This window comes from Calonectris borealis, chromosome 4 (genome assembly GCF_964195595.1).
Source record: "Calonectris borealis chromosome 4, bCalBor7.hap1.2, whole genome shotgun sequence".
Lineage (NCBI taxonomy): Eukaryota > Metazoa > Chordata > Aves > Procellariiformes > Procellariidae > Calonectris > Calonectris borealis.
The window spans coordinates 68484678-68508142 of NC_134315.1; the positions used below are offsets into that span (position 1 = coordinate 68484678).

Here is a 23465-nt window from a genome sequence, read left to right on the forward strand (position 1 = left end):
AATAAACATTTCCACAATATTTAAGAATGTGACCCAAGTAATTATCCTGGAGTACATAAATGTTAACCTCTTTTTATTAAACCCATTAGCTTTTGAAAGCAGTAGTGAAAAATGTTGACTTAACAGGTGTACAATTCCGTAGAGCAAACTGCCTTCAGGGTAATTCTGCAGTGGGGTTCATTTTGCAGCATTAGAGCTGACTTGTCATATTAATAGCCTGCACCCGCCTGTGGAAGCCTAAAAATGGTATTGCAGTACTCTGTGATGTACAAAGGACATTGTATGAGCGCTGAGCAATCGTACTTGCATTCCTAGCAGAAAATAACCATTTTTCCCCTCTCCCCACAAAAAGAGAGTATACCAGTATTTGTAAGGGGATATAAACCATCTTTATACTGTATATCATTATTTTAAACACTTTTTTTCCCCTACTTTAATTTTACTTTCATGTTGTCTGCATGATATTTCTTTAAGAGATGTGTGCTCAAGTCAGTACAGAGCAAAAATGTAAATAGGAATTAAGTTCACTTTTCTCCTGTGTGTCTGGTTTTTGTATAGATCCCATCATAAATAAACACTGTGTGATAAGTAGGTTTTCATTTTGTGATTAGCTGAGAATTTTATCTTTTTATTGTTTAGCAGGCCTACTGAAAGACCAGCTGGTAGATACTGGTGCCATCACTGTATTGTACAATTTGATTTTATGCCTCACGTAACTTGATGAGCTCATATTCATGAATTATTTTGCCTAAGTTTTATTGTTTTTCATCTGTGTCGCAGTGCTAGGTAAGGTCCCTTAATAAAAACCCTTATTTGCCCATCTGCTTCTTGTTTAAACATCTAAAGCATTATCTAAATGATGATACCTTTGTGATATTATAGTAACACTTGGCGTACTCAAATAAGATCGGTTCTCTTTGTGTGAGATGTTCGGTGAAGAGATGCAAGAAACAGCCCAAACTTCAGTTCACTGTCTAAATAGATAACATTGGGTAAGGGTGAAGGGAAGTCAGATGCAGAGATAGAAAATCACTTATCTGAAGTTCTAAGGCAAATTCCTGAAAGAGCCCAAAACAGAAGCCAGGTCTCCTGGGTCCCATGAATATTCTCTTTGTCCTTCCCCGAGGAAGCATGTGTGTATTGTGGAAAATACCTTGGAAAACGTATTTTATACCTCTTATCCTACAGCAGTTCTGTCCCCTTACTGAGCCGGCACCTTTGCTCCCGCTCCCCGCACGGATCAGCCTCCTGCGCGTTCCAGTGCAGCTCTGCTTCAGAGCCCTGCCCGGGCTTCCCCTCCCCACCCACGGCTGGTGCTCGCTTCGGTCATTGGCGTCAACTTTAATGTTATTTGTACGACTCTTGGGTTTGTACATCTCGCCTGCTTCATTCATGTCCTGCTCAGGAGTCTCTCTGCTTAGCTGCTGGTTGGTGTTATTGAAGTTGAATCTGATTTTTTTTTTTTCCCCTCTACCTTGCATTTCAGACATCTTTATTACGAATTTGTGTTTAGTTTACGGGCTAATGAGTTTCTTGCCTTACGTCTAAAATACCTGTCCCTGAGACTCGGTAGTGCTTACAGTGCCTGCTACGAAAGCCTGCAACACGCTGTTGTATTTTACACAGGACTGTTTTCTTGAACTTCACATGCTGGCAAATCCTGCAGCTTGCCTTGCAGTCTGTTGTACTTCTGTGTGCTGCGTCCTCTCCTGTCATCCTTCCTCTGGAAACCCTCTGCGTTGCTTTTTGTCACATCTGCTGCAAACCGGTTGTTCTGGCCCCCCCAGATCCCCATGTGCCACTGTGCTGGTTTTGACTGGGAAGGAGTTAATTTTCTTCATAGTAGCTGGTAGGGGGCTGTGTTTTGGATTTGTGCTGGAAACAGTGTTGATAACACAGGGATGTTTTTGTCACTGCTGAGCAGTGCTTACACAGAGTCAAGACCTTTCTGCCTCTCACCCCACCCCACCAGCGAGTAGGCTGGGGGTGCACAAGAAGTTGGGAGGGGACACAGCTGGGACAGCTGACCCCAACTGACCACAGGGATATCCCACACCGTATGACGTCATGCTCAGCATGTAAAGCTGTGGGAAGAAGAAGGAAGGGGGGGACGTTCAGAGTGATGGCGTTTGTCTTCCCAAGTAACCGTTACACGTGGTGGAGCCCTGCTTTCCTGGAGATGGCTGAACACCTGCCTGCCGGTGGGAAGTAGTGAATGAATTCCTTGTTTGGCTTTACCTATTAAACTGTCTTTATCTCAACCCACGAGTTTTCTCACTTTTACTCTTCTGATTCTTTCCCCCATCCCATTGTGGGGGGAGTGAGCGAGCGGCTGTGTGGGGCTTAGTTGCCGCCTGGGGTTAAACCACGACAGCCACCTCTGGATCGAGGCAGCTAAAATAATCTTCTCCTGTCTCGCTTCTCCTGTCACGCTGCACCAACCCCTTGTGGCTTCCTTTATTCTTCCACATCAAATTCAAGCACCTTACTTTGAAAAGTCCATGTGTTGGTGCCCTCATCTGATACACTGCATCCATTTGCTCTACCTATGTTCCTCCCATGAAGCAAAATGTCTTTTGAGTCTCCAAGTTGTTAAATGCCAGCCTATTTCCCTGGTTGCCATGTATTTCCCTTCTGCTAAATGTTGTGTGTTAAATACCTGCTGTCTCCTCAGGGGTGCTTCTGTGGGGCTTTACAGAACTGAAATAATACGGTTGTGATTTAAGCCTGTTTTGGTAAACCCTTCAGAAACCTTTTGCTGTGCAGAAGGTAACTGATTAAATCAGAAATCAAGCACTCGGTGAACTGGTTGAAGGGAGTGGACTATATTGGGAAAGTTAACCTCTACTTTGCATTTCTGCTTTAGATTGTGAACTTCTTTAGCATGAGAATGGCCCCTGGTTTTGTACCAAAACTAAGAGTTGTCAGGCTGCTCTGTGATACGGCACGTCTTAGAAGATTTGAAAAAGCTCAAACCAATCATTTGTTTTTTGCAAAAAGAAAAATTCCAGTCCTCCTTAGAAAAAAGTTACGAGATCTCTCTTGTGAGTGACACACCAAAACTCTTTCCCAAATTAAACAGAAGAGATGCTCATAGTAAGGCCCATGACAAATCACCAAGATTATTGGGAAGGCTGAAGAATGGGATTGGGAATGTCTGCATTAATAAGAAGCTCAAAATGACTGCAAAACAACAGAGAAGAACAAATTGGAATTATGTAAATACATCCTCTAATAACGCGTTTTGGTTTTGGTTCATTCAGGACAGCACAATTACCTGTGTGCGGGAAGGAATGACTGCATAATTGATAAGATTCGGAGGAAGAACTGCCCAGCCTGTCGATTACAGAAATGCCTGCAAGCTGGAATGAATTTAGGAGGTAAGCAGAATATTAATAGTTTGGTTTCTTAATTTGATTAGGCAAAAACGTTGGAAATGTGCAGCCTTTTTATAGTTCTGGCAGCTGCATAATCTCAGAAGTTTAAGGTGGAATTATCCTGAAGAAGTGCTTAATAGCTAATAAATGCTATTGTCATTCTAAATCAGGTTTTGGAGATATGTATTTTATGGCTCAGAAAAAAGAAAAGTGGGTGTTTTATGATGACAGTAATTTTAGTGGAATCTCATATAGCTAAAAGTGTTAAGGTTTCAAGCATTGCGTGCTTTTTTTTTGGTGATGAGCATTCTGTCGAATACAGAAAAACATTTTACACCATCATGAAAGCAAATTCACACATAGTGAAACCTCTCAACTTTTTTTGTTGCTTATTCAACATTCATATGGATTTATTTCTGTGTCTGTTTGGATATGCAATAATTTTGATGATACTACTCCATCCTTCATAGACCAACAACAAAAAGGCAAAAAAAGTATTTTGAAAACAATGTGATAGCAAAACTTATAATAGTTTTTTCTGTTGTTTTAATTCTTCAATTGCAATGTCTACACAATTCTGGCTGTGCTTCAGTGGGCATCTTGTTTCAAGTCATCACCTGAGCAAATTGTATTACAAATCACTTTTTCCCACCACTCTTAGGTTCATTATGTTGTCTGTGAACGGGGGATTTGGATACTGCTGCAGGTCCTTTCCCTGATGTACAGAGTGACCCTTCCCTTCGAGTGTTTTCACTGTTCCAGAAAATTATAACACGGTCACATTAATTCCTCCAAATCATTTCCTATCTCGCAATTTGCTTTTTATCCTCCTGGACCTATTCTCCTAGTAGCTTAGTTTAGTTCTACAGACAGATTTAGCTGCTTGTCTTCCATACGTTATATGCAAAATCCTGGTTCCTGCCTGCTGCCTGGTACCTCAGACTTCTTTTTCTGTCTTGTCTCCTGGCAGAAATACTCAAGCAAGCCGCTCCTTACTTTTTTGGGGAGAGGAGCCCTGTTAAGACCTCTTTCAACCCCTTTCCCAATTTTGAAGTGCTGCGTTGCCCCCAGGCCCCTTGTTTCTGCTTCCCAAAGGAAAACCAGGCCAGATTGTGGCATGCTGGGGGCTGACGGCTTTCTCTTGGTTTTGATCTGCGGTATTGAATCTAGCAAGGAAAGCAGAATGGCACCTTTGTTTGATGAAGCGGGAGCTCTGTGGTAGTAGCTCCTTCTTCCCAAAAAAAAAGGTGCTGAAAATGTGTGTGGAGCAGGAAGCCAAGCTCCCTGGAGTGCTGGAAATTTTGCTGCAGCCCACCAGCAGCTGGTGCGGGGCATCCTCCGGTGCCGTGCCCTGTGCAGCACCAGCAGAGCTCCTGCAAGCCTGCCCTCCAGGCGTGTGTGCTTAGCTCTCTAGCAAAATACAGGGCTGCCATCCGACTTGATAAGCTTTTGAAACAGCAACACTTGACACTTTGTCCGCAATGTCATGAGTTCATCGCTGCGATTTCCTGGTGTGTTTCGAAGGACGTGTTCACACAGTGTCGTCTGCAAAAAAACAAGGGAGGGGGTAAACTTTGCTGGAGGGGTTTTTTGTTTTTTTTTTTATATTGGCTGGAATGCTGTAAATGAGGAATGCATTGGAAAATCTTCCCTTGTGTTGGAGCTTGGTAGTCTGCTGGAAATTGTATTTAGTGATCTGCATTTAATGACCTAGAAGGCCAGGTCTGCCTCTGCAGCGTACAGCTGGTGTGCGGTTGAGCTTTGCAGTTTAGCTGTTTTGATGATTTTCTTCCCATAGAGAAGCTAAGGTGAAATTCTCATTCCTGATTTGATCCCTTTATCCCCATAAAGGAGCTAAAATGGCATAAAAAGGTCCTTCCATCACTGCCATGAATGAGATAGTGGGGGAACGGCTCTGGATGTCAATGCAATACGACGCCTTCTGCGTGGTCCAGGAGGGAAAGGCCAGTTTGGAGGCAGAGGAGAGGACTGCCGGAGAGAGGTGGTGAAGTGCCTGCAGCCCAGAGACACTTACTGTTTGGAGGGCCCCAAGGGCTGCCAAATTATGCTAATGGACCTTTCAGCCTTTGAGCCAGCCCAGGCCTGGCAGGAAATGTTGGTAGCTTAGGGCCATTTGCTGCTTAGGCCATCCTTCTTCCCCGGTGGTGAGCTTTGCATTGGGCATCTATGGAGGAGCAGCACAGCATCTCAGCCTTAATTTTGGGAACTTCTGTGTGCTGTTGCAGGGGGTTTCTGATATGGTGGAGATCATCATGAAAAAGGTGGAAATTGCAAGAAGATATATTAATGTGTATTTGAAAACAGTAATTTTCTCTTCATATAAATTTCCAAGGTTTGGTATTAAATAACATTTTTTCATAATTAGCTTGAATAGACTGCGTAAATTCATATTATTATGAAGATACATTGTCGCTTATAGTTTCCTGTGGTCAGCCTAGTTTTGCCAAGAACATGCATTACTCCAATAAAAACGGACTTTTACCTGTTTCTAATTTGGACTTACAGGCAAAATGTGCAAATATTTTGTTAGGCAGTGTAATCAGTAAGGAGCTGGAGGAAAATGAATTTATAAATGCATTTAGTTTAAGTCCTATTTGCAGCATAGTACTCTCTATAGCTGAGTCACACAGTACTGTGCTGTGCTCTTTGTGCAGCAGATCTAATTTAAGCTCTCACCCTCCAAATGGAAGTAAAGGTAAACACAAAAACCAAACTGTATCAGAGATGCCGATGTGTTTGGTTCGTGAGAAATAGGGTAAGGTGATATGCAAAAGCATCATAAGCATAGCTCAGGGCTGAAACGTGTGCAAGTTGCTGAAGCCATGGACATTTCTTTTCCGCTTGTGCTAATTATAATGTTTTATTCCCTCATTTTAAAAAAAAAAAAACAAAAACAACTCCAGTTGATCTAGAAGAAATGTTGACTTGGGGAACAAGATTCTGTCTCCCACAGGCTGGAAAAGAACTTGACTTTCCTTTGCAGCTCTCCCCGTCTGGGAGTGAAAGACCCCAGGCTGCCACCCAGCTCCTCCCAGTTACTGCAATAGGGGGTTTATAAAGCAAATTTTGTAATTTGAAAGTTTGTGATTGTCTTCTTACTGTTACTGAAGATATAAATCTCTGTAGTGGAAAACTGGAAATCAGAAAAAGAGTTTCCATGTTTCCTGCAGCACATTTTTGCACAATCTCCAATTAATCTACTGATATTTTTTCTTTGGGTTTCTCTTTTTCTTTTGGTTATATTCTTTCTCAATATTTTTAAAATGTTCCTTGTTTTGTTTACTGTGTCAAAGTGTTACAGGTTTGTTTTGATGGCATATCTTCTACTTCCCAGCACGCTAACATTTTTTTTTTCTAAAAAAATAATATTTCGATGTGTGGCAGCATGCCATGCTTTAAGCACCTTTTAAAAACTATGTGTAATTCAGTGATACAAAATACACCTTTTCATGAGTGTTCAAGCAAATCAATTCGGCAGTTTTATTGTTTACCTCCTCTCTTTGTTTGTTGAAAAATTGGAGCGTTTTCCAAGCTCTTATATTCTCTAATAATCTTTAGAAAAATATTCATCAAGTCAGCAAATAATTTACCTAATTATGTTCTTTTCTCAGTTTTTGTTTTGATTTATAAGAAGCATCTGCAACCTGTAATTTCTGCAAAGACGAAGTTGCCAAATATCACATTAATTCATCCTCCTCGTTTCTAGAAAGTATGTATGTGCACTGCAGACAGACATGTCCCTTCGGCAAGTAGGACTCCAAAACTTTTTTGGGAATCATAATTTGTTTGTTGTTTTGTTTTTGTTTTTTTTTTAACTCCAGTGCCATATGCTAGACTTAATTATTGGAAGAGATTCAGAGTGAGCAACTGCACTATGAAGGTATGCTGGCCCATTTTTGGTTTATGCTCTTTTTAAGATTCTGTAATTAATTTTCAGTTAATTATGGACCAGAATGACTTCATGGATTGTGAAGTTTCTTCCAGCATACGCTGTGATCAGATTTGTCGAGTCTCTCGCTTCCGCACGAGACATTTTCATTTGACTCCCACCTCATGCTGCTGTTCCTTAGTCGTGTCTGTCCCCACGGCAGCACCCGGGGGGGGGGGGTCACGGCAAGACCCCCCGGTCCCACGCTGGTGCTCAGCGTGGTTTCTTATGCCACCACCAGCTGCATCCAGCAAGGCAGCTGGTGGCTCGCAGCAGCGCCTGGGATGCTGCATTGCAACCAGGCTGGTGCAGAGCCTCCTGGTTTCACTCCTGCTGTGTGCTGCGCTCTGTGCTGCAGCCTGGAGAAGGGAAATGTTTTACATGGTGTGGCTTGAGGGGACCCCCACCCACCGCGCCCCCCATCATTGGCAGGTTAGTCCGTGCCCCTCCGATGTGACCTAGCGACCAGGCATCTCTCCCTCTTCTGCTGCGTGATCAGAGAAGATCCCTCTTCCGCCGTGGGATGTGCCGTGCGTGCTTGGGGGACAAAAAGGTGTTGAGAGGTCTGTGCCGCGTAGGACTGCAATCCTTTCCTGCCTCGGCTCCCAGATAAAACACTGCTGAGATTTAGTGGTACTGGTCTCCCACAACAGTGAGAAGCAGCTTGCCGAAGTACCCTTTGGATATCAAAGGGAAATAAAATAGATTTCACCTTGCAAATTACATAGTTCATCGCTCTGTCTGCAGAGACTGCCTGTGAAATTTGAGTCTTGGGTTTGCATACATTTACATATGTAAGACACTTCATGCACAAGATGCTGTGTGTGATTTGTAGTCTTCACTTGCAGATATCCTTATTTTTTACACATTAAAATATTTCAATAATCTGAAAAATAGATTAAATGAGAGAATCAGTAATAAGATACAGTACTTCACCTTTTTGCCCAGCTTTCCATTTTCTGTTTAATAACTCATACTAGTAGGGATTTAAAACTGTGGTATTATTTTCAGTTACTGCAGCTTATGTGGTTTATATTATCATTGTTCCTATCTTTTTGAGAAAAAGAAAGCAATAGGGAGAAAAGGAAGAGGAAAAAAACCACGAGTATTAGAAAACTGAAAACTAAGAAAAACTTAAATACAGCAAAAATGTATCCTCTTGGTTTTCTTTAAAAATTTCTACCAACTTCCTACTAACCAAGGTTTCATAAATTTGAAAGGAAAAAAACCCTGTGTGTAAGAAACTAAAGCAATTTTGGGTACATGTATGGTTAACTTTTATTTTTCATTTAAACTTTAACTGCAAAGTATTTTGAAATGCCCATTAACTTTAACTGCATTTTTATTTGCGTTTATTATGTAGCATTTTCTTCTGAAGGAATCTAGTCAATTTTTTTTTTAACTTGAACATTCAGCTGGGTTTGTGTCAGTTCTTCCAAGAGACTTTTACCAATATACAGCAGTATATTAAACTTATTTGTGGGTTTTGTGAAGCAAAACCTCATGTTGTCAATTTTTCTCGCATTTTAGCTGGACAACTTAGTTGTGGTACCTATCAATGTCTAGGTTATCATTAGTATTGTTTCAAAGAATGTTCATATTTTTTTAGGTGTGATGATTTCAGAAAACATCTGTGTTAGCAATCCATCAAGTTATGAGATTGTTAAAATCTGTGCTTTCTCTTAGCAGAGACGTGAGGCACTGATTTACCTACTTTTATTTGCATGTACAGTGTATTGAGCCCAAGTGAGTAATGTAACCTTAAGATGTAACCTGCAACCATGCTACCTTGTGCTGTGATTATGTTAGGTCTCCCAAATTGTCTCATGGGTCTTCTCATAAGAGGGATCAGCAGGGAAATGCGTGTTGCTGCTGGAGTCCGTGTTGGTGACTCTTCAGAAGAGGACATCCTTCTGCCTGAGTGAGGGTCAGTTGTTCTTAAAGCGCTGTTGTTGCTGCACCACCACCCCACAACCCGTGAATATATATTTTAAAAAAAAAAAAAGAAAAAAATTAGTCCTGCTGTTTCAGATCTTATAGGAACCAATTTGTTCAGCAATGAACTTTCCTACTTTTGCGTCCGTCTTCCTCCATGTTACAAGATACTGCTCTTGCCCTGCTCTCGCTGTGACCCACTAACTTTTCAACTTGAACCATCCTCAAGAATATCGTAGATGACTATCAGAACAGTCACTTGCCACAACTATTAAGAAACTATTTGGGAATGATGATTAAAAATGCAGAATTTTGAAGAGGGCTGGTAATGTCAGAGTAATCTCTCAGGCATCGATTAAAAAACGGTATTGAAAGTGTGTCCTTGTACTTTGCATTTTGCTGATGATTTTATTTCATACGTGAAGGCAGCTCAAGAAGACGCACTGCAGTAGTCCGAAAGCACACAGCTCGCATCCAGCAGTCCTCGATCAAACTCCTAATCAGGTTCATGTTCTCGGTCCTCCTTTATTTTTTCAAGTTTTGCTGGTTTCAGCTCTGCCTTCTTAGGAGCGCCCGGCTGCCAGCCACGTTTGTCTTTCCTCCAGTAACAGCCTTTCAGGCTTTTGGCACGGCTCTGCTGAACTCCAGACTTCCCTGTTTTATCTGCTGGACGCTCCATCGTACCATTCACGGCATAACACCCTTGGTTGCCAGCCTCGCAAAGGAGCTGCAACTTTTCTGGGCTCCTGCTGGGAGTACGTGTCCCAGCCTGCCTCGTGTCACGTGGCGGCACCGTGCGTGCCGGCTCCGTGGGGTTTTGCCCGATTTCAGCAGTATACAGCGCTTGCTGTACAGGCTCAGAGGCTGCGCTTTCCCGAGCAGCTCGTATTCTATACGTGGTGTCTTGCTTTGATTCAAACCACAAAATGGAGATCACAGCTTTCTGAGAGGAAGGTTTAGGTCCTCCCAGAAGAAGTGCAAAAAACCCTCCCGCTGTTGTGCTGTTGTTAGGCAATACGACTGAAGCACAGCAGTGGCTCTTGCTTGGATGCCTCCTGCCAGGCATTCGCTGGCTGGCTTGCGTGGATCCCCCGTGCAGCGCCCATGAGCTTTTAGCTTTTCTGTCTGTTGTCAGGGCTCCAGCTTTCACTTCCAGGATGCTCCCACGGTGGATGACATTTGTGCCCCCTTGACTCCCCAGGACCAAGGTGGACCCCCCCTTTTTCCCCTGTGCCCTGGTATACCACTTCTCTGTCTTGTAGGGCATTTAAATTTAACAACCTATTTTCCTGAGGATCCTGAAATGAATCGCTGTTTATCTTTGTTGCTCATACAGATGCATAAAAGCAAGCAAGCACGTAACACCTCTGTTCATTGCTTTGTCTCATCGTGCTGGAGCAGACCAGAGTGCTTCAGCATTTCTGAAATTCGTTACATGCAGCTCTTGGTGATGTTTTGTTTTTTCCTGAATCACCAAATTATCATGCTTCCTTCCACAGTGCTCTAAGTCCATATCCTTTTTACTCTTCCCCACAGCAGAAGCGTAGTCCCTGCTATGAAAGTGTGCCTGTGTGTGTCTCCCCTTCCTCTTTCCAGAGCTGCTGATTATCGCCAGAGCCCTTCTGAAACCTCCTCCTGTGGTCTGTGGTGGTGCGTTTCCATTACTCACTTCCCCATCACTGCGAGAAGCTGTAGGAGCAGGAGGAACTTGTGCTTTTAGCTGCCGCCGAGCCATTGCTTCAGAGAGTTTCCACCTGAGTAAGAGGGCATGAAGATTTAACTTGCCATGCCTGACACAACCTTGGCCAAAGCATGGTGGTCCCACTATGCTGAATAGTGGTTTTTGTTAAAACCCTCATTAGTTGCCTGCAAGCGTGCTGTGGACCAATTTGGAAGAGCCTAGAGTAGAGCAATGAGAGTGATCAGCAGTCTTTAAAACTTGACTGGTGGGGACAGATTGAATTACTTGGTATTTTTTAGTCCAAAAAAAGGCTGGAGGGAAAGTTGAAGAGAGGGGCAACAAGTGTTGTTTTAGCAACAAGTGTTGGTAAAGAGAAAAAGGAGATGATCTGCTTTCCATGCCTGTGAAAAGCTGGACAAGAAGTAATGAGCAGTAAGGAAGATGCAAGTGAGGAAATGGAAAAGTATCTGTTACCATAAGGCCAGGGAAGCACTGGAATAGATGGTCTGGGGAAGATGTGGAGTCTGTCATTGGGCGTCGTAAAGATCAGATAAGACAAACGTTGTCAGAAGTGATGAGGGTACGGTTGGCTCTGGTCTGAGCAAGAGGATGGATTGTGCGACTGTCCCAGGTCTCTTCCAGCCTATGATTAATATTAGGTAAGTGGAGTTAAGCTAGATAATTTGTGTGCAAAATCAAAAAAATGTGAAGATGTTATTTCCGTGTACAAAAAGACTTTTTAGATTTTGACATCACTGATCTTCATTGAATGAGCTATTCTGTAGCTCTGTCTTCTGTGTGACAGTACGTTTTGAAGAAGCAATGATGCTAAGACTATGCAAGTCATGTGCTCTTTCTTCTGACATTGTGTTGCTTTTTTGATTGTCTGCTACTGTGGCACTTCACAGGTTTTAAATTGACTCTAGAGCTGTGGTTTACTCCAGTAACGTCACAAGGAAAATTTATTCAATCCCAGATTGTGCCTTAGCACCGTGAATCTGTTCTTTCCCCTTGTCCTCTCATATGTACTTTGCTTCAGAATTACCTTAGTAACTTGTATTTCGTTTTGAATCTTGTTTCCTGCTTTATTCCCCACCAATTCCCCAGTGAATGCCTTTCCATTTTTAGTATCTGTGTTTTGCTAAAATTATGTGAGAAGTGTCAGAGATACCTGGCTCAAAGAGCAGGCTTTGGAGTTCGATGTTAATAGAAAGAACAATCCAAAGCAGGTTACGAAGGAAACATTGAGCGCATTTAAGCTTTAGAAATACACAACAGGCAAGAAGGTGATGTTTAACAAAGAGGAAGGCAAGGTGGAGGCACCGGTTGGAGCATTCCTGAGCCACCCAGTACCACACATCTTCCTGCAAATTGGTGCTGGTGATTTGTGTGCTTTTGTGGTTCTCTGCCATCACTTTTCCCATTTCCCCCAACGCTGTAACGTTTTAGTAATGGAAATCATCTTCTCTGCATAATATCCCTGCAGAAGGTGCAAGAGGAGGAAGACTGTAGAACCTGAACTCACAAGACCAGCCCACCCTGAAGGGACAGTAAGGGGATTTGTCAGTAGGGAGTAGAGAAGATACTGGTGTATCACTGGGGCAACATTTCTGCCCTCAAAATCATGCAGTTCTCATACTGGAAAGAAAGAGCTGAGGAAACTCGTCTGTGGCTTCTGGGTCTGTCTGCTCATGGACCAAGCACATTTTCAGGCATGTCATTTAAACATCCTCTTAGAGAGGCATGTGTCAATTTTAGTCATTACTGGCATTTCATACACAACTACTTCAACTTCAGGAGAATTTAGAAATGTGCCACGCTGTCAGTCGCAGAGAGATACTGGGTTTCATGATTCAGATCATACATATGGGTAATATTGTAGAGTTGCATTTTCCCTGGAAATGTGGTTAATATCACATACAGGGTGTTTCACTAATGTTCAGGGTGATTTATTAAAGCAGGAGATTAACATGGTTATATTCTTTTTTTTTTTAATGACTAATCATGAACTGGATGGTGAAAAATATGTCTGAGATGACTGCAGAAGATAAACAGCCAGCTTGTATTTCACAGGTAGCATTGCTGTTCCGGGAAGCGGGGTAGGTGATTTCTAGAAGATGAGGGACAGACCAGCAGCGTTAGAAATAAGGTCACTTGAGAGAAATCTGAGTTGATAAAAACTGGGGATATGGAAATCTGTACAGGTGAGGAGACGAAGTATCTCAACATTTTTGTTACTTGGGAAAAATACAAGTGGGGATGTGGTGCGTTATGACGTAACCAGAAAGACCGCAGAGGGAAGTGCAGCACTTACCAAGCTGAGTCTTAGTAGTAGTAGTGCAAGAACAAAAATGAAGCATTTAAAGTATGGCACACTCTTTAGCATGGAGTGGAAGCGTGAGCACTCAAGATCCGGGATGAGAGGTGCTGCGGCAGAGCTTGGTTATCAACGCTTTTGAAAAACTCTGAAAAGCTTGTTGAGTACCTATGTCTCCAGTGTAAACAAGAAGAGGAAATTTCACACGCAATAAGTGTCTACGGGACTGTATCGGGGCAATCGAGATGGCTTAGTGTTGTGATCAGGATGAAGGGCGCATAAATCATGGAACAGACTTAGCATTGGGTATCAACCCAAATAAAAGCAAGAGAGAAGACTTGGACGAGGAACGCCTGCAGAAGGTTGGACGGGAATGGGTGTCTTGGGAGGAAGGTTGTCGCTTGGCACAAGGCAGAAACCAGTGATCATAGCCAAGAGCATTCAGTCTGGTACAGTGGAAGATTTCAAAATCTGTTCTCCAAAGTTTCCCTAACTTTGTTTTTAACCAAATTATTACTAATGCTAGCAGTTCGAGCTGCTGATGATTCATTGCGGCAGGCGTCTTAGAGTTGTAGGTGACAAATACTGGAATTGTAAGTGACCCGCTCTTCGCGTTCGTTGTTGGTATTTTACTGCTAGTCTTTAAATCTATTTGATGAATAGTCAAAACTACTGATGCATTTAGTAGACAACGCTTAGCTCAAAAATCATTGAATTTGCCGTACATTTGAAGAATGAATAAATAATCAGTAAAATATGAGTTTTGGGAGCATCTGAAAAGGACTGATTAAGATTGGCTTTCATCAACATTATAATTTTCTTTTGTAAGCTTTTTTTAAGGCTTTGTTTATTGGATGATTTAAATATTTAGTAAATACATTTCTTCTGAAATTAATGAAGAAGTACAAGAGGGAGTTTTATATACCAAAAATGTTAGCTGTGAGACTGTCAGTTTGGGTTTTTATATGAAATATATGTGGGGGAAATTTTCATACTTTAGCCATTTCTCATTAAAAAGCTTTATCAAAAACAGCTTGATTTGATTTTAACAGGAAACCACTAATTGGCATTTGGTAAAAGTTGTTCCCACACGGGGAGGAGTACCCCTATGAAACTGTTATTTTTCAATTAATTATCACTTTGAGGATTGCTGAGAAACAAGCAAATGTGTTAGACATTTTCCCTGACAACCTAAATATTCCTGTAAAATGCACTTTGGAACTCAGCTTTCTTTTGTCACTTTTGTCCGATATCTCTTCGCGAATGCAGAACCTGAAGCTCAGCACGGCTAAAAAAGGGATTAATTCCCTCTGTCTCGTACGCAAACCCTCCCCAGTGCCTTCCCTTCTTGATTGCTGTGGACATCACTGTCCCACTCACGAGACAAGTAGGTATCCTGAGCTTCATCATTGAATCAGACCTCAAAATATGCAAGATTTGATCTGGGCTTTCACCTTAGTTTTTCTGAGGCAACTGTGATGGCTTCTGTGCTGCCTTTGCAAGGCTGTTTCTTTTATCCGTGCTACAAAGGCCATCCCTGCAAGCAGACCTCCGTGGCTATGGATCCACCATCCTGAATCCTGCATGCAAAAGCCAGCGCACTGCAGAGGAACCGTGTCTGTTCCATGAGATGTGTGCAAGCACTGTCGTGAGGTGCCACCTCCCTGTAGGTGTTTGTATTTCACCGCTCAATATCTCTAGCCATAAGTATAATCAGAAGGAAATGCAGAATTCTCATTAAAATATGCTAAGATTTCTCGTTAAGTGGGCACGTAATTACTTGAAATAGCATTCTCCAAAAGTAGCTGTGAGTGGTTTGCTGTCACACTGGAACAGCATCTGAAGTAGGGTCCTGTTAGGGTCAGTTCTGGGTCTGCAATTTTACTAATTACTTGCATGACAAAGTAGGGAGTAAATATGTAAGTCTACAGATTTGGAAATTCTCCTCTGTGGCCGGAATCAGAATTCAAAAGCATCTTCAGTTCTAGTGTCTGAAACCAACACGATGGCATTTTCAGAAAAGTCCAGAGCGTTGTGCTGAGCAGTGCAAGAATGAAATACCTGAGAGCAGCTGTTTAGAGACTGCAGTGAAGTAAGCAGCATGGTTGCATGATGATTTTAGGTTAAATTTAGAGTCAGCAATGTAAAATTGTTGCAAAAATAGGCAAGCCTCGTTCGATAGTAAGGCATTATTCTGTTCTTGTCAGAGCTGGCAAGTGTGGGCCTGATGATTGTGTCTGGTTTTCAGCACTGCTGGTCAGGGTGGTGGGGATGGGGCAACCTTCTGAAGTTGTCACCTACGTTCCTGTGCTGGTTGGTAGGATTAGGGGTACCGGTGTCCTTCCTGACGGACATGTTTCATCTCTTCTTGAAGATCTCCAGTGTGGAAGTCTCTGCTGTGTCCCTTGATTACCTATTCCAGTTTTTCACAGACTTTTACATTTAGAAAGGTTGCCTTAACACCTAACTGAATCTTCCTTCCTGAAATTTCATATCGTGTGCCTGAAGAAACGTGTATACAGACTAGAGACCGCCCAAGGAAGAACAAGTATAATAAGAAGCTTAGAAAAAAACATAAATCTGTAAGGAAGAGTTGAAGAACTCAATTTATTTTAGTGTAGAAGAGAGAAACATATTAAGAAGGCCATGATACCAGTCTTTCAATACAAAAAGTGGTGTAAAAGAGAGGAAAGAATGATAGGTTGTTTTTTATGGCCACTGGGGGAATGATGAAGAGAAATCAACTTTACTGCAGAAAAAATGATGTGACATTGGAGATGTTGGAGGAAAACTGAGTGGTTTAGATGTTGGAGGAAGATGGGGGATATTGCAGAATTCCCTTTATTGGAGATTAGTAACATACTGGGTTGGGCAAAGTATAGTTGATCCTGCTCAAAGCAAGAGAATAAACTGCTTCATATACATTGTTTCTGTGCTTTACAATGCTGTTGTGGAGCAGCATTGCACTGCATTGTATATTAGGATCTGTTCCAAACAAAACAAAATGCAAACACCTCTGAAATTGTCGTATAAGTAAACAAAGTAATAAGCAGGAAATATTTACCTAGTTACAGTCAGTTTTATTAGTAGTTTAAATCCAACTAGGATAAAGAACCAAAATACGTTTAAATGAACACAATGAAAATAGTGTACAATTATGTAGATTAAAATGTGAATTAGAAGCTCTTTCTTTCATCTGTGCTGTACCTCCCTTTTTGGTATACTGATTGTGAACCAAGAACAAAAATTACATTTATGGATGTACCTGGATCTTTACAGGTCTGACCGAAGGCAAATAAAATGTGACATACCCATAGATCAGACTTCACGCACGTTTATTCCTTGTCTTTTAGGTGTCCAATCCTGTCAGATTAAAGTGTTACTTATTAATTAGTAAGCAGTTGTGAATGATGTTGGCAATGCCAAACTATGTTATTATTTCAGTTATGCCTACCATTTCATTCTACTGAATTCAGTCATTGGCTTTGAGCTTACTCTCCAGTAAAAGCTTGCTTCTGCTGGTGGAGGATAAGAAACGAGGAAATTTTCATTGCTTTGTTAATTAAACTATACTGATTCCTCAGGCTCACAGCAAGCGATACCATTTTCTATCGCTTTCTGTCTCCTCTGGGTCACAGTTGTCAGAAACTGATTTTAAAATGTATTTTGCTATGTTAAGGCAGGACCTTTATTTTCTTCCTCACCAGCAGCAATCTTCCTTTCTTTGTATATTTAGACAAACTACTTGGTCACTTCAGCATATCCCAAATGCCACTGCAGAAATCACCTTTGAAAGGCCACTGCTTTGCAAGAGCAAAGTCTTTTTGGTAGTGTGTCTTACATGATAAAGTAATCTTGTGTTCTCCTTTTAAGTCCCTGTACAACTTGTCCCCTGCTTCCGTAGCTGCTTTTCATTGGCTTCCTCCCCTTGGTCTCTCCAGTCAAACCAGTGACTCATGCACTTGTCCGTGTGTCTCCCAGATTTGTACCTGGCCCTTCCTCTTACGTGTGGGACAATGCTCGGGGGCACGTTTAGAGGTTCTTCGTCTACCCTGCTCCCTGAAGAGCTTCCCAAAGTGGGTAGTTGGTTTATGGAAGCTTTAGGGTCCTGGCTTGATTGTTCCCTTCTTTGTTTCCTGAAGAATAAAGCGACAAAGAATAAAGTGCCTGAATGCACTTTGTAGAACAAATGGGATGCTGCTGTAAGATCTTGTTTGCATTACTGCTTTTCACTTTATTCCATGTATTTGCGTGCATATGCCTCTGTGTGTGTGTATATATATATATAAAAAATGTCTGTATTATTATCTAGAAATTTCTCAGCAAAATCTCATACCCATTGTGCTAGACACTTAAGTGAAAAAATGTCTGTACCAAGATAGCTCAAAATTTTCATATATGTCAAGATACAACAGATTTGGGGGAAGGGAAACACTATTTGTGGTAGCAGTAAAATAGCTAATGAGAACAGATGTCAGCTCACTGAAGTAAGTGAGGCAAAGGCACCAGGCAAACATGATGAAAAGATTCAGAGGAGGAAAAAGTGGCATTTTGATGGAGCATTTGTCTATACAAAGGTGGAAGCAAGCGACAAAGCGTGTATGCTTGGTGAGGGCTCAGAGGAGAGTCTACCAAAGGCTGTTAGAGCTGCCTCAAGGGAAGAAATGGCAGCTTGATCCTTTGGTGTCTTTTACATGTATTTACTCAAATTGCCACTTTCTCTTCTTCTCCTTTACCTCTTTTTTTAAACCTGCATTGCTTTCTGTGTTCTGTGCTGTGTCCATTTTGGTTTCCCCTTTCCTTCCGCTGATGTTCTCCGCTTTACACTAGCGGTATCATATGTTCTTATCATGTGCTTTTGATATCACTTACCGATTCAAATGTGTTCTGCAACATGGATAGAATAAAGATCTGTTGGGTCAGGATCAGTTTGGTCCTGACTTTGGCAGAGCTTTACATATGTGATAAATAAAGCTATACTGTATCGTGTCTTTAGCTATGCAAATAATGTTTTTTGATAGGCAGCAAGGCAAGCTCTGAATATCATCTTTTTAAAACAAAATCTGATTCCAGGGGATTATCATTGCAAGTCTTGTAATTCACTCTACGTAGAACTGTGGATAATTTTCTAAACTTAAGATTTCGCTTTAGAGCATGGATTTGCAGAGCGTTTTAGACTGTTCATTTGCTAAATCTGAACACTGATACAATTCTGCAAACAAGATATTACTCTACTGTAAAACTGCTGAGTTAAATCATAATATTTATGGTTTCTTTTATCTTCTGTTGATAGCATTTTGTTCTTTGGCATTTTTGGATCCCATTTTTTTAACGATAATGCTGATGAAAATTATTAATTTTGAGCCTATGAAAAATAGTTGTCAGATGTGTGGCTGTGTGGAGTCCATAACTTAATTTGTGTATATTCCCTGGGGACAAAGGGAGCATAGTTTAGCTCCCTCCAGACCCAACTTGTACAGCATGTGTAAGTTTACTATGGTATTTTTAAAAAGAGCGTATAGTAGCTTACCTGTCTTGTAACTACCCTAAAACTTCAAACTTAACCTTTAAAAATTGGATTTGTGGCTGATGTTGACATTAATTTGTATTCAGAAAACAATTTACAATAGGGTCACATCCAGTTAATGTTCTGTTATTTGATCAGAGAGCAGCATTCACTGTTGCAAATGACGAGAAGTCCTATTCAGCGTTTTACAGATGGCACGAAAACTCCCGATCCTGAAACCTCAGGCCTCCCTCTTTCGGCTGTGTGATGGGAGTCTTACAGATGAAGGGTCAATACTAAGGAACCAGTTGTCCAAATCTGAATTCACCCAGTCTCCTGCCAATAGCTCTTTTCAAATGATTAAGTCCCATCTTTTTGCTAGATCATAAGGCTGAGGCTGTAGTAAGGGGGGAAAGGTATTAATGTGCCTTGGAGTCTTAACAGTGCTCAAGACTGTGTTAAACTGATTTTAATATGGCATCTCAGCCTTCCTCAGCGCCTCCGCAGCAACGCCATCGTCCCTGTCTAGGCAGGTGGGACTGGCATTGAGGGTGATAAACAAGCAAGCTGGTGTTTACGGGCTGCTCTCATTGAGGTCTTCCAAGCACGTGGAACAACGTGTGGTTTTGCAGAATGTGCAGGGGTTTTTTTGAACATGTTGGACACAGGCCTACTCATATTAAATCCAGGTAAAACTTTGCCTATTGCTTCCAGAGGAACAGGGACTGCTCTTTGTGGTCAGGTTTGTAGCTTATTTATTCCTCTGTTATACTGTAATTTATTGTTAGAGCTACCGAGAAGGTCTGTTGGACATGCCTTTGCAAATTCCAACTTTATGTGACTTTTCAGATGCTTCACCTAGTTTTTCATTATTTTTATTGCAACGTACGAGACCTTCTAAAATACTTATTCATCAAAAGTTGTGTCAGATATTTGAGGTGTTAACCTCAGGTATATCTGCAGCATGTCTTTCACTATCATTTGTTTTTCTTCAACTATTACTCTATCTCAGATGATTTAAAAATACAAGGATTATAATACGATATCCTGGCTGCAATAACGCTGAACAGGAGGGGCAAGAAGTCCTGCAATTAGAGATAATATGCAGTCGCTGGCTGTGCAGCCATTTGGATGGAAGTCTTGTCCTAACCCCAGAAAGGCTTCAGACTTCAGCTTTGCCACATGAAATGCCCCATGCATGCCCCATCCCCTGGTCTGCATGGAGAGCCTGTGACTTTCCACACGGCAGTCCTGGTGAGCACGGCTTTTACCCACCGACTCAGAGGTGGTTTTGTGGGTTTTATAGTTGGTATTGCAGTTAGAGAGCAAATGTGAAAAACAGCTTCAAAAGACCGACTCGGAGTATGTACTGCTCGGAGTTTGTATTTAATCTTTAGTTGTTGGTTTCTGTGGGAGTTACCAAACCAGTTGAGCTACAGCACTGGCATGAAGCCAAATGAAAAATACAGTTTTCTTCACTGTAAACATGACTGTCAAGCAGTAATGTTTTTCTCAGCTTCATTTTAAAGGCATTATAATGGAAGAAAATGAAACTAAAACACGTTTTTATGCCAGTATTATACATGGAAGAATGTTATTTCTTTTTTCTTTTAATGAAAAACTCTTAGAGAATAGAACATACAAGATTATGTCTTAATAAATATGTAATCAGTTATCTGTGTTGCTAGATACTTGATGGACTTGGTAAACCAATACATTTCTTATTCTGATGTAGTGGTAAGAATGCTTTTTTTTTTGTGCCTCTGCAAACATGAAAGATATGTAAAGTTCTTTATTTTTAGTCCTATTTTGATAACAGGAAAAAAAAAAGTGCCTGATAAAACATATGAATACTAACAGCAAACACTAATCTGTGTCCACTCCTTCAGGCTTATTTTTAAACTCTCTTTTCAGTGGCCACTAGCTCTGTTAACTCATCATCAGGTATTCTGCTGAACTTGGCCATCCTTGCTTTGTTTTTGGGATTGATTTTGTTGAAAAATGTGTAAGTTCAGTTTTGCCTTTCTAAGATCAATGTAAACTGTATTTAATGCTCGCGGTGATTTCACCAGGATGTCGTCATGTAGGTGCGACTGCACCAAGTGGGGAACAGCAGCATTTTCACTTACTTTTCAGAATTAAATTTATCAGAGTTGTCTGCTTTGCCTGTAACTCCCTCCGTTTTATTTTGCAGAGAGAGGAAAAAGCTTATTTAACAAAATGTCTGATCAGCTGCTGCTTTGTAAAATGGCTTTTTGGGTACTAGGAACGGAAATTGCATCTTGAAGAATGGATGTCAGCATCCGTGTAACTTGATGCACCGGAGGATGAAAAATCCTTCAGTTGTGCTTCATTGTTTGAATAAGTTTTTTTAAGAGTTTCATAATAGAAAAGTAAGAAATAGGATTGGAAGTGACTTTTATAAGGGTCTTCTCATCTGACCTGTCTCTTGAGACAGAATCAGCTGCGGTGAAACCTTTCCTGACAGATACTTGTCTCGCCTCTTCCTTATAACCTCAAATGACAGCGATTCCTGTGTTTCCCTATGTAATCTGTGCTAATGCTTCAGGTAATTAGGAAGTTTTTGTTAACTATATGTGGGTAGTTGAACAACACAATTTTAAACTAGATTTTATGAGGACCATCACATTTTTGTTTGCATATCTAATCCTTTTATTAAAAAATTCAACCGGCCTCACTTGGTCTGGGTGTTTGCAGGCATAGAGAAATTAAGAAATTGTTGAAAGCAGACAATACATGCTGTAGGTGAATTAATGAAATGTTGTCCAGCTCTCTGAAGGAAAAGTGGTGCAAATTACACAAAGATCTCTGAAGTTCTCTGTAAATCTCCTGAGCGATGTTGATGCTGAAATCACCCAGGAAGATCCTTCTTTCATAAACGGCACCAAACCGATGTTCAGATTTTGCACTTACTGCTCGGTGCAAGACGTGCTGCATTAGTGATGACTTCTATTCAGGTTTTGAAGATGATAGTCAAGGAGCGACTGTTTGACCGGGCACCTTCAAGATCTTGTGTATGAGCGGTAACGTTGCTGTTTTCTACAGCAGTGTCCCATGTTTACCCTAACAAACAAGCTTTTCTTTTGGATCTTGGGATGAGCCAGCTCCTCAGAGTTCAAGGTACTGTCCCAGCAAGGAAGTGTGGAAAACAACAGGCTATTGTTGCACTTGGGCGTGCATTGTCCTGGACCCTGGGCGTCTGTATCCTGCCTCGCAGGCGCTACGAGCTCAGTAGCAGCCGCTGGCTCTGGGCAGGCAGCCCCAATTTCAAGGAAACAGTAAAGCACTAAGGGTTGCTGTCGCCAGCAGTGGTCTCGGGGCAACAGAGGCTCTGCTGTTGAGGAGGGTTTTCTTAAAACGTGGGGTTTAAGGAGTTCGTAGAAGAGTAATGAGGTGGTTCTGTGGATCTTTGTGAGGAGTTTTCTGCACTGTAGTAAGAGGAGTAGGAAGAAGCACATAAAGCAAGCTTTGAAAACTTCCCAGGAGGCAGTGGCGTGGCATGCTGAGCCGGGGTGGAAGTGAACGTTTCGACAATGGAGAAGAGAGGAGGGGTGAGGTGGAGGTTGGCCAGAAAAGATCCTGAAACTGCAGAAAAGGCACTATGTTTAAGGAAAGATAGGAGGGGAGTTGATGACGGGAAAAAACTTGAGGAGATAGTCCATGCCCTGTCCCAAGTCTAAGAAGGGTGTTTGTAGTCTAAGTAGGGAGTGAGATAGTCTTGTATTTACTGATGCCAGTAAAAGGGATGTTGCAATAATCAAGAGACAGGAAAATAAAAGTCTAGACAAGGGTTTTAGCTGCCTGCAGATAGGTAAGAAAGACTACATTTGAGAGAAGTTACTCTGAAAGAGCTGCGAACATTTAAATTTAGTTCCTTATTTATTGATTTTAAAGATTATTTTAGTTAGGTTTTCGTGAAAAGGGGGATGATGGTTTGGGGTTTTTGTGTGTGTTTTTTTGACTTAATTGTCTTGCTTTTTATTTCTCATTCTTTCCTCACTCTACAAGATCATTTCGCTGGGGTGGGAGCAGGGCTTTCTGCCTGCTTATGTATCTGTGCTTCATATGGCAAAGTTGGGAAGGCAACCTGCAGAGAATGGCTGGCATCTCTGCAAAGAGTGAAAGCACACTAGCCTTGCTGTCTTCTAAGAATACTTCGAAAAGAAAAGTAGGGAGGGTAGCATTAAAGAAAAACAGAAAAGGAAAAAAAAAAGGAAGGCAAAGCATTAGAGAAATGTTGATAGCAGTGAGAAAGGTGTTACACGAGGCTCAGTGTTTTTTCTTTAACTGGGTAAATATTTTTAGCGTTATTTCAGAACTACTCAAGAGAAGGGAATGAAGCTCTTATGGAAGTATTAAAGCAGCAAAAGCAAAGGGGTTTGACTAGCTTAGGCTGTTCAAAATGGTGGGTACTTGGACTCAAAAGCTTAGGAGGGCTCCGAGTCTGCTAATTCTAGGCATTGCGAGGGAGATTTCTTTTGATGACCAAATGCAATGGAGAACATGAATTGCAGACTTGTAGGTGATAAGTGATTCATTTAAGCTACAAGACAAATAAACTTCGGAAATGTTTAATTGGCACCGACCACAGTAAGTAGGATGTTTTATGCATGACTGTATGGAGACAGATGCTGGACATCCTGTCACTTATAAAAACGTCCAGTAAAGCAATGAAATTG

The 23465-nt window shown here is 41.5% G+C and overlaps 1 protein-coding gene across 1 annotated transcript in view; it reads left to right on the forward strand.

Moving 5' to 3' along the window:
- The window catches only part of NR3C2 (nuclear receptor subfamily 3 group C member 2), a 209363-nt gene that overhangs the window by 147076 nt on the left and 38822 nt on the right, over nucleotides 1-23465 (forward strand). The window contains exon 4 of the mRNA XM_075149997.1: nucleotides 3264-3380. Coding sequence (XP_075006098.1) covers nucleotides 3264-3380 — 117 coding nt within the window. The remainder of the gene's footprint in view (nucleotides 1-3263; nucleotides 3381-23465) is intronic.